At 41.7% G+C, this 12,009-nt stretch overlaps 1 protein-coding gene across 1 annotated transcript; it reads right to left on the reverse strand.

Annotated features, from left to right (window-relative positions):
• Positions 1 to 304: 304 nt before the first annotated feature.
• LOC137286712 (organic cation transporter protein-like) lies at positions 305 to 12,009 on the reverse strand. Its single transcript, XM_067818695.1, has 11 exons — positions 12,004 to 12,009; positions 11,253 to 11,305; positions 7,471 to 7,696; positions 7,129 to 7,232; positions 6,627 to 6,781; positions 3,953 to 4,121; positions 2,568 to 2,783; positions 2,202 to 2,428; positions 1,838 to 2,019; positions 1,459 to 1,610; positions 305 to 989 (listed from the first exon to the last, which is right to left on the reverse strand). Exons 1-11 carry the CDS (start codon positions 12,007 to 12,009, stop codon positions 890 to 892), a joined length of 1,590 nt encoding a protein of 529 aa, XP_067674796.1. The 3' UTR covers positions 305 to 889.

Consider the following 12,009-nt stretch of genomic DNA (forward strand, 5'->3'; position numbering starts at 1 on the left):
TCTTCAGATTCGGCATTCAGACGAACAATGTCAAGATACATTATTTCAAACCCCTCTGTTCCTTGTGTACCTGGGCAACTTACGAACATAAACGATCACGATCGGAGATAGTCAACAGCCCTGGGTCTCTTCCCTGCTTGGAGGCGTCAACTCCCCATGAAGGTCGAAGAAAGACAAATATGTCATTATACATTATATTCACCCTCCTTCTAAGGTGCTCCTTGTGTACATGGGTAACTTAAAAACTTAAACAGCCAAACTGCAGTTTTCCTTATCAGAACCTCAAATCTGAGCTTTCTTTACATTTGGGTTTGCATTTGAATCCCGAATCTGAATGGGTTTTTTTCCTCAGATCAGAACCCGAAATGTTGAGTTCGTGTTTACAGACGTAGGGGTGAGCGACTGTCCCCAAACTGTGTACAAGAGGTGCATCCTTTTGGTGAAGACGGTGTCATGGTATGGGGCGGGATTTGTGGTCAGCAGAGAACACGACTTGTCATCCTCCATGGAAATGTGACTGTTCCAAGGTACAGAGACGACATCTTGCGACCAGCGGCGTTACCACTGATGCGACAACAGCCGAGGAGTTTGATGCATACTACACACGATACTGAAGGACAGTTCCATTCAGGTGACGTGAAACACATCTTGTGAATGATCTATGATTGTGTACAAATTCATTTTGTCTCCACGTCCCTTGTGCTTGATTCTCTGACCCGATTACTATCGACTGCATTTTGGTGATACTGTTGCATGCTTGGTATATGGTTAAATGTGGCACAATAAACAATATTTCAATCATATATGTCTTGGCGTCTTCTCTATGAGCCACAACATCGGGTGATAAGTTTGTTTGACTGGTAGTTTAGTTGGGCTTAGTTGATGGATGTCAGTATTTGTTCTTCATAGACAGAGTGAACACTTGGTTGTCCTGGCCTTCAAGCGAGTTTCTCATGCTGTACACATTTGATGCACTCCTAGACCCGGATCTGAAAAACACATGTTGGACAGGCACATCAGCTGGAGACATATCGTCTAACTAAAGTCTGTCATGAAACCTGTTGACCCGTAAAGTTGGAATTGATCTTAAGTAACCCATGTTTGTCGTAAGAGGCGACTGACGGAATCGGGTGGTCAGATTCACTGACTTGGTTGTCACATGTCATAGGTTTGTGTAGGTCGGTGCTCATGCTGTTGATCACTGATTTGTCTGGTACAGACTCGATTATTTACAGACCGCCACCATATAGCTGGAATGTTGCCACCATATAGCTGGAGTGCGGCGTACTTACTCATTAAACCTGCCAAGGACATATTGCTGGACCTTTAAAACACGACGTAAAGTTCGTTTCGTGTCAAAGATGTCTGCCGACCTATGTGGCGCCCAAACAGCATCAGTGTGTCACCTGTCAAGAGTGATGATACCAAACCACTCATATATGCTCCAGGTATAGGTACCTGCCAAGGTTCTTGGCGTCCTCAATGGTCTCAGGTAGGTCTTGGTTGAGGGTCTCCGGGAGGAAGAAAGTTAACACGCCCGCCAATACCGCCGCACCACCGAACACCATGAGGGGAAGAGCATCCCTCAACCCTCCCTTTACCAGCATTCCCTGGAATCAAACACAGGTGTAAACAAGACACCGGTTACACAGAGGGCAGGTTCCGCTTACAACGTAAATCTTTCTACGGAACACCCGTCTCGGAGTGACACACTAGCAAAGTACCATCTCATTACAAGGGCCTAGGGTACCAATCTAAATGTGATTTGTTGAGGTCATGAGAGGTCACCTTACTTTGTGACAAGACCTTCAGGTGTCACAGGGTCGCCAGAACCTACCAGGTCTGCTATGTAAGGTGAGACGATCCCTCCAACTCTAGAGCACATGCTCCCGACGCCAACAGCAGTGTTCCGGACAGGGGTGGGATGAAGTTCCACAGTGAAGATGTAGAGTGTTGAAAACGCTCCTGCCGCGCCCATCTTGCCTACGAGGGACAACGCTACCAGCGTCCAATTGGTTTCTGGACAATAGACACCAAGGACTGTACTCACAGTGATAGTCTTTAATGCACAATGAATTCAATGAATGTATGAGTAAACTTCATGTAGAATCAATAGCGTTGTCAATCAAAGACATTGTTAAAGAACTGTAATTCTGTAACATTTCACTAAAACTGTCAGAAAATGGTAACGAGTTACGTACCATCATCAGCATACAGCACAGGGAAGATAGAGGCGAGACAGGCAAGGCCCCCTCCCAACAAGAACATGCAATGGAGCCGCTTCCGACCCAGTCTATTGAGGAGAAAGAGCGTCAGCAGATACCCCACCGCTTCCACCAGCCCAGACAGCACGAAGTTGATGATGACGTTCCCGCTCAGGTTGGTGACGTTCAGCGTCAAGCCATAGTAGACCAAACTGCACACGGCCCTGTTGAAAACAAACATTCCGTACAGAACTTCTGCTTCAAGGGTAATATGTCATCATCTCAGGAAACGTTGAATACAGTAGATGACAAGCAGGCCAGATGTACGTGATGTTGAAGCATTTTAAGGTCCAGGTGACGTACCAGTGGAAGTTGATGATCAGACAGCGGATGGCAAGGGTTTTGTTCGTCAGCAGTTCAGAAAGTCTGCCCTTACTTTCAGTTTCTTCCACACATTTTCCATCAAACATGTCCTCTGGCAGTTTTGTCTTGTTGACCTTCGCAAACTTCCGAATGATGACTTCAGCTTCTTCAAACCTGCCTTTGGACATCAGCCACCGTGGAGATTCTGGCACAATCCTTAAATATCCAATACATGTCACACAATGAATACAATCAATACAAGTCATACAATGAATACAATCAATACATGTCATATAATGAATACTGAAGACTCAGGAAGGTTAATTATATGAAGACTGTGCAGACTTCAAGTCAAGTGGTACTTAATCAGAATGTGTACGTCACCAACAATGTGTGTAGCATAGGGGCAATCCCTAATATAATATTTCTACATGTGTATTCACCGCTTTCCATCTGCCAACTGACACTTGTCGGAGTATCATCCCACACAGAAGACTACTTGTAACAGGAGATGTCAAATCGTATTGAGCGTCACCCGGACAATGTTATGGATGCAACTGTTATTATGTTTTATTTCTCTACGCAATATATGTCAACCTCAACCAAATTGGTTTTTTTATGTTCCAGCCTCACGATCCATACTTTGTTTGACTTCTAATCTTTTTACTCCCTACAAACGCAAAATCTGCAAAAAAATCCATCATACATTTCACGAAAAAGAATAATTAAGAAACATGTTGTATGTTTGATGTAGGTAGGAGTCCACTAGAATCAAAGTTTGATATAATAATGCATAAACAAGCAATTTAAAACTACAATCCCTTGTTCAAGTGACCCAGACAAATATTATACCCCGATGTGGTGTGACGACTCATATTTCGTGAACCACATTACCTATAAATGTGAAACTTTGCATATGGCTTTGCTAATGATCCTTTCACAATAAAATGAAAACTATACACCCATTGCACATCGATAATATAGTTACGATCACTACTTTTTAATATCACCTCGTAGTCGGACTTACATTAGTGGGAGGTTAGATCGCTGACTTTGTCTGTCAGCTTCGTATCTCGGTTTGACTTTAGAATTTGGACTTTGCCAACAAACTTTAAGTTTGATTCAAAATATACTGAATAACAATAGAAAGTACATGCTTGGTGTGCTTGTTTTGTAAGTGTTTTGATTGTTGCTAACTGGTAACAGTCGTAATAAACGCGTTGCCAAAATGGCGATGTTCCTCCTGGATGTCGGCGGCCGACAGGTTAGTGACATGCTCTGAAATGGTCGATCGGCCAGCATAGCGACAACACGTATTCTTCTCAGCACTGTGTTTGCATTCTAACAATCATTATATCTGAACAGTAAGACGTATAGGCGCTTACCACCAGTAGGACAGGAAGATGACCGACGGAGCTGCCAGGGCCAGGACGTAGTTGTGCCAGTCGCGGAGGAAGTAGACAACACCCGACATTAGAACCATTCCCAACATCCAGAGGAACAAGCCCCCCATCCCAGTGTAGACGCGCTTAGTCGGAGCTACCAGTTCCATCGCTGAAACAGACCCACCCAAACACGCTACACCATGTCTTTCACAGAGCAGTTTGCGTTGTATCTTCATGTGACCAACTGTACTGTAGGCCCTTACCCTGACCCTGACCCTGACCTTGACTTTGAACCTGGCTCTGACACTAACACGAAGAGCAACGTTACAACAAATTAGAAATACCGTCACCAATATAGAAAAGCCCCACGTCACTTGTCACATGCTTTCGATTTGAAAGTTTTTGAGAGAACCTATGCAACACAATAACAAAAAACACAAATATAATGAAAGTTGCATAATCTTCGTGTTCTAACTGCAAAATTGTTTTTTAATATCACCGAATGACACCATCTCGACAACCCAACTTTGTGTAGGAGATCTAGACCAACCTATTGACCAAATTTTGAGTCACAAGACAACTAGGTGTTTGATGCACCGAGTCTAAAACGGCGACATTCAGCCGTGCTATTTGTTTTTTTCTGCGCATGAAGCGACACAATATATTAAATGTCCGTCTTAAGATTCCCATGGAACATCTGTGATAACATGTACACGCGTGCTGTTTTAGGATATACTCCATGTTTAAGCAAGCAATGAACGTACACTTTGAATAAACTAGCACTTATGTAATAAACCACTAGCGAGGAGACGAGCTATGTGCTTCTTTACGCATTGGGAGCACAGAATTGCCAGTCTCTTTTGAACTAAAGACAAAAAATGAAACAGTTCTTTTGAGGATTATATATTTAGACAAGAACTAAACAGTGCCGGGGAATGACCCAAGGTATATTAATTACGTAGTTGTCGAGCCTTGCTGTCTGAAATTGGTTATTGGTTACCCATATCAGTTTTCGATCTAAAAAACGCTAAAAGGAAAACAACAGTTTTTTTCTAAAAGGAAACTCGCGATGTGGGTCCCAAATCCCTGCGCGTGTGATTGGCTGTTTAATGTTCTTTCACAACAAAATAGAAATGCCAACCAACGTTCACCAAAAGGTGTAACCTCCCCAGGGACTAACAGGGGTCCTCCGCCTCATATAGGTAAGAAATATCCGTCAGGTACTTATGACGTGTCCATGATATACATTCTCATAGTGTACTCATGACGTGTCCATGATATACATGCTCCTAGTGTACTCATGACTTGTTCATGATATACATTCTCATAGTGTACTCATGACGTGTCCATGATATACATACTCACAGTGTACTCATGACGTGTCCGTAATATACATACTCACAGTGTACTCATGACGTGTCCATGATATACATTCTCATAGTGTAGTCATGACGTGTCCATGATATACATACTCACAGTGTACTCATGACGTGTCCATGATATACATACTCACAGTGTACTCATGACGTGTCCATGATATACATTCTCATAGTGTAGTCATGACGTGTCCATGATATACATACTCACAGTGTACTCATGACGTGTCCATAATATACATACTCACAGTGTACTCATGTGTCCATGATATACATTCTCATAGTGTACTCATGACGTGTCCATGATATACATACTCACAGTGTACTCATGACGTGTCCATAATATACATACTCACAGTGTACTCATGACGTGTCCATGATGTACATACTCACAGTGTACTCATGACGTGTCCATAATATACATACTCACAGTGTACTCATGACATGTCCATGATATACATTCTCATAGTGTACTCATGACGTGTCCATGATATACATTCTCATAGTGAACTCATGACGTGTCCATAATATACATACTCACAGTGTACTCATGACGTGTCCATGATATACATTCTCATAGTGTACTCATGACGTGTCCATGATATACATACTCACAGTGTACTCATGACGTGTCCATGATATACATTCTCATAGTGAACTCATGACGTGTCCATGATATACATACTCACAGTGTACTCATGACGTGTCCATGATATACATGCTGCTAGTGTACTCATGACGTGTCCATGATATACATTCTCATAGTGTACTCATGACGTGTCCATGATATACATACTCACAGTGTACTCATGACGTGTCCATAATATACATACTCACAGTGTACTCATGACGTGTCCATGATGTACATACTCACAGTGTACTCATGACGTGTCCATAATATACATACTCACAGTGTACTCATGACATGTCCATGATATACATTCTCATAGTGTACTCATGACGTGTCCATGATATACATTCTCATAGTGAACTCATGACGTGTCCATAATATACATACTCACAGTGTACTCATGACGTGTCCATGATATACATTCTCATAGTGTACTCATGACGTGTCCATGATATACATACTCACAGTGTACTCATGACGTGTCCATGATATACATTCTCATAGTGAACTCATGACGTGTCCATGATATACATACTCACAGTGTACTCATGACGTGTCCATGATATACATGCTGCTAGTGTACTCATGACGTGTCTGTTACGTGCTCATGACGTACAAATGCATCCATGATGTACCCAGACGTCCCTGAGACGCAATCATGACATACCCATGACGTAGCACGCGATGCCCACCGATGTTGTTCCACATCCAGTGAGGAAGCGGATGATGATGAGAGAGGCGAAGTCACGGATGACGTAGTTGAGGAAGCCGACACAGATGAGCATTAAAAGGAAGATCATGCATGACTTTTTCCGCCCAAAACTGGAATGTGAAAAATGAATGGCATTACACCACAAGGTAGCTCAAGGTGATGAACTACGTATCTCTGATTTAGCTGCCCATGATAACAAGTATAAGACCATAAGCCAGAACAGATTGAAAGGTATTAACGGAACTAATAATGTCCCACTTGCATGCTATAACAGAGCCATTGCGAGGCTTATAAAGAGTAGAACAGACACACGGAGGTTAAGATAGACACGCAGGAATTGAGGCGTGGACGATCTTTCTGAGAGACAGACACAGAGAAATTATGAAGACCAGACACATTGGGGTAGCACAGAAACCACAGGCGTCAGGGGGGTCGCCTAATCAAGCGTTACTCTCACATGTCGCTGATGACACTCTGTCCAAAAGAGCCAACCAACATCCCCGCCATGACAGCCATGTTAGAGTGCGACCTCATCACCACGTTGTCACACACCAGGGACAGCTGTGGATCGAAAGATAGCGTCAAGACACCGGTACCACAACAACACTTCACGTCATAAACGTCATGTCTTTAAATTCAGTAAAGTTTTGCAGAGACGAATAGTGATCATATGATGAATACGTCCACATCTCCCTTAAGCCTCCCAACAGCTGCTACATCCGCGAGCAAAGCCAACGTGAAGGTGCCCGTGTCGCTAAATCAAGAACTGAAAAAGAAGACGATAAAAATTTCAACTCACGTCTTCCGTTATGGTGGACGTAAACATTGATTTGTCGTAGACCCACTTGCTGCACTGGGACTGACTCGAGTTGTCTGCCCTCTGATCAAGGTCGGTGACGTCATCCGTGTAGACATTACATTTGGAGAAGGCGCCATCTTTAACGGGAATGGTGAGGTTGACCAGTCGACGGTGGTTGTCACCCTGTATCGCGTATGTGTCGTTACTGAGGCCGGGAATTGCACATCTATCGTCCGGAAACAGAACAGAATTGAAACAATATGGGGTGGAAATAGTAGACTATCAGGAGTCAAGTAGAGCCGACTATTTCCAACTCCCTGCTAGTTGTATTATGACTTACACAACCTACTGGTAAACACATATAACATGATCCACGACCTGACAAATGACCCCAATTTGCATACTTGGGAACGCCCCACAGAACGATCCACTTGAAACAAGAGGGAGACAGGTTGTCTGATAAATATCGAGAAGTTCATTTTCCCCGCGCGTTTCACGCATGAATTGTTATAGCACACTCGATTTGGGAACAGGTACAATCCCAACGAATGGAATCAACACAATATACTGAGCAAATACGTTTAGATCCATCGATCCATTTCACGAAGCAAATGACATTTTCCTGGTCTTGTTTTTAACAAAATTGTCGAATATCTAAAACGCTTGTCAATGCCCCAATCATCTATTTGTCTTCGTCTTAACTAAAGGTTAGCGTGGAATATCCGCATCCTATGCCTGAAATTGCAGTCTTAGAAGGAATATGCGGTGTTGATTTCATGTCACGGTTAGCATGTATTGCACGTGCAGAATCGTCAAGCTACCTCTAGCAGCCAAGTGTACTCGCCCAATTCGTTGTACCGCCTCTCTTGTCACAAATGCGTTTAGTGCGCAGGATCATCTAATATGTGTCTTGCAGTAGCTGTCTCAGTAGAGTTTGGGTCTGGACGTTTTACCCACACACGTAACTCGACAAAGGCAGTGCAAGATGTGTTTTATAGGGCTGACATCGGGTCTCACGGAATGGATCTATGGCGAAAGAACACCGGTGTTAGTTTGTTGTGTTTACCCTATAAGGCCGGGCGGGACAACTTAGGAATGGCCAACGAGTCCTAACTTGACACCTAGAGGGGAGCAAGTTACAAAGACACTTCATATCATTGGAAAGATCTCGAGGCGATGAACACGAACAGTTCATGTGATGTGCCAGTGTGTTCACGTCTTAATAAGCTCACAAACTGGCTCTGAAAGTGCATTTCTGCAGAAACTTCTGGCAGAATTTGTTTTTTCTGCAGAAATTTCTGGCAGATATTTGTTTTCGGGCAGAAATTTCTGGAAGAATTTTTTATTTCACTACCAGAATTATCTAATTGGATAAAATTAGACTATAATTTATGACGCTCCTGCGTGAGTGGTAGTTTCATGTTTATTCCAAGTAATAGGCACTCAGCGTGATCAACTGATCTGATATTTTTGTTTCGCTACCAGAATTATCTTAGCTGAATAATATTAAACACCATCGTTATATAACTTAATATAGTTTTTCTTTAAATGATGTTGCTTTCCCCTGTTTAAATCCTATTAGTACCAGACAACCGATTATTTCACAGTGTGAATTTGACCGTATTTCATCATCAGCTTTTACAGTTTAAAAGGCTTATGCATTATTCCCATCCGTTTCATTACAACACAGTCGTAACTTCTTAGTGGATTCACGTCGTGAAAGATTAATTTAATAGTATCGGGGTGCACTTTCCAATGCCTATGAGCCCATATTGTTTTTGTATGCGATATGGGTTGAAGGCTAATAGAGATGAAACCGGTCATATACTAGATACATACAATAATAACAATGTAAGACATGTGAAGCTTAATTTGAATTCATCAACATGCTCGATGAGATGATAAACAATACCTATGCCACAATGCATCAGTGTTCAAAATGACAATACCCGCGAAAATGTAATTGCCTCGTTGAAACAATGACTTATGCCGAAGTGGCCACCGAGTTTTCACACCTGTTAATTGGTGGTTTGTGAGGTTCTCTCTATAAGCGGTTATCGTGTCCTTGAGTGGACACCGCGGTTAATAATTGCGCAATCCAGAGAGCGGCCACTCGGGGAATACACCGAAACAATGCCTGTTGGTGCTGCATGGACAACAGACGTCTCATAGAGTCTATCCAGTACCTTGTATCGGTTCAAGATCACATGCAACACAAAACAGTTCTTTGCAGATTTTGATTCCGTTCGGTAACAAATTATCAAAAATTTGAAACTTATAAAGTTGGAAAACAACGCGATTAAACAAAACCCACGAAATCGGAGTTCAAACGTTTCCCCAGCATTGGCGGGAAAAGTGGTTTCACCACCCATAGCACATGTGCAGTGATTAGCTTGAAACGGGAAGCCAACTCGTATAAACACAACAAGTGATGTATGCAAGGATTATGGTTGCTGTCGAAGTGGGAGAACAAGGGATGTTTCTTGTGGCAGTAATAACAATACACTGGTACAATACCTGCATATTTGCAACCGATGTTTTCAAACAATGTGTAGCATTAGAAATGATAATTTCACAGTTCAGCCTGAAAAGTGCAATGTTTTCAATCAAGTGTATGGAAACATAGAAAAATATATTGATTATGACAAGCAGTCTCTCACAGACAAAACTCAATGTCTGTTTATTAACATTTGTCTTAATACTCAACTTCAATCATTGACCAACTTAACACCTGTCAGACTATACACCATAAACAGACTACAATGATTTATGGCTCGTGCACCTGGGATCTGTGTCTGTCACATTATGTAATTACACAGACAGGCAGGTGCGATTCCTGTACACATGGCATGTTATTACGTCTGTGGGTTGCAAACAAACTGCCTCCATTTTTCCCGGTTGACTGGACCGGACGGAAGTGGGTGTAAACACAGATTGTCAGTTTCAAGTTCTGTACGTACAAAACCCAACATTTCAATATATAGTATTTATGGATAACAACTTCTTCTAATGTATATGTTTAGATGTGGATGGATGAATCATAATGATTGGAATATTTTCAAACAGTTTGACACTGTATTTTTGACACGAGTGACTAACATAATTCTTTTTATTCCTGTTTGAAAAACATGTAACTGATAATATGACGATTGTACACTAGAACACTGATATAAACTGTCATCATCACAGACACATTTATACAATTTAACATTTCAACCACTGGCCTTTGCTACGGAAACATGCCCATCAGCTTATCTCACTAGCTTGTCTTATGATGAGATGATAATTACTGGCTCGTGCACCTCACTGGGGTCTTGGTGGAAACAGGTGGCAATAACAAATATAAACGGGATATTGTACCATGTTCTTGAAAGGGATTTTGTCCAAAGAATGTTTTTCCTATGGGATTCTGTCCGTCCACGAAAGAGACGGCTGACAGTAACGTGTTACTCCGCTGGTCTTTTTAATGTAATGACAACTTAATCCTCGGTTCACAACTCAAGCACGTCGCGAGACTTTCATTATTATCAGGTTTTATTAATAACAGCTTCGTGTTAACTACATATAGCAACGTTTCTGTGTAGGTTCTTACACCATGTTCAAGCTAACAGTGACAACAACCAAGTGATTAGAATTATTGAATTCTGTGACAAACATTTCGTACTTGAATAACAAGGAGTAGCCAGTTGGATCAGGCCAGGTGGGAACTAAAAACAACAAACACCGTAGCCACGAAGCAAATGATCCGGCGGCATTAAGAACTAAAACAGTAGAAAACGAACGGGTGCTGATTGATAAAGTCTGCCTCATCTGGCCTCTTTGCCAAGAAGTATGCCTGAAACAGTGTATGGAATAAGTCTAACATAGAACTGAACCAAAACATCTAATGACATAAAGATATGAATTGTTGAAATTCCTCATACCGGTCTTGGGGGTATTAACATCATCATCATCATCCTTTTTTATTACCTGAAGTTTACAAATACATGCAAAACATCATGAAGTGTACATACTGTGTATTTTCAGTTTCCTGCTGATGAATCGGATATTCGTATTCTGATGCAAAAATAACACAGCCCAACAATTCAGATCATAAATTCATGTGTCATAAATTATCTGATACAAGTAAAAGGACGGTCTAATACACACTCTTCCAAATATTTAGTCATTACAGGTATTTACACAGAATGGTATCTGTCTGGATAGTTGCATGACTATGACCATCACTATGTACTATCAAGAACACATTATCTGAAGAAAGTCCATAATAAGGTATCCAAAGATGCCTGGTATCTCTAATTTTATTCAATTAAGATAATTCTGGTAGTGAAATAAAAAATTCTGCCTGAAATTTCTGCAGGAAAACAAATTTCTGCCAGAAATTTCTGCAGAAATGCATTTTCAGAGCCAGTTTGTGAGCTTATTAACACGTGAACACATTGGCACATGAATCTTTCGTGTTCGTCACCTCAACATCTTTCCAATGATATAAAATATGTCTTGCTCCCTTCTGTGTGTCAAGTTAGGACTCACAGGCAT

Source organism: Haliotis asinina, chromosome 6 (genome assembly GCF_037392515.1).
Source record: "Haliotis asinina isolate JCU_RB_2024 chromosome 6, JCU_Hal_asi_v2, whole genome shotgun sequence".
Lineage (NCBI taxonomy): Eukaryota > Metazoa > Mollusca > Gastropoda > Lepetellida > Haliotidae > Haliotis > Haliotis asinina.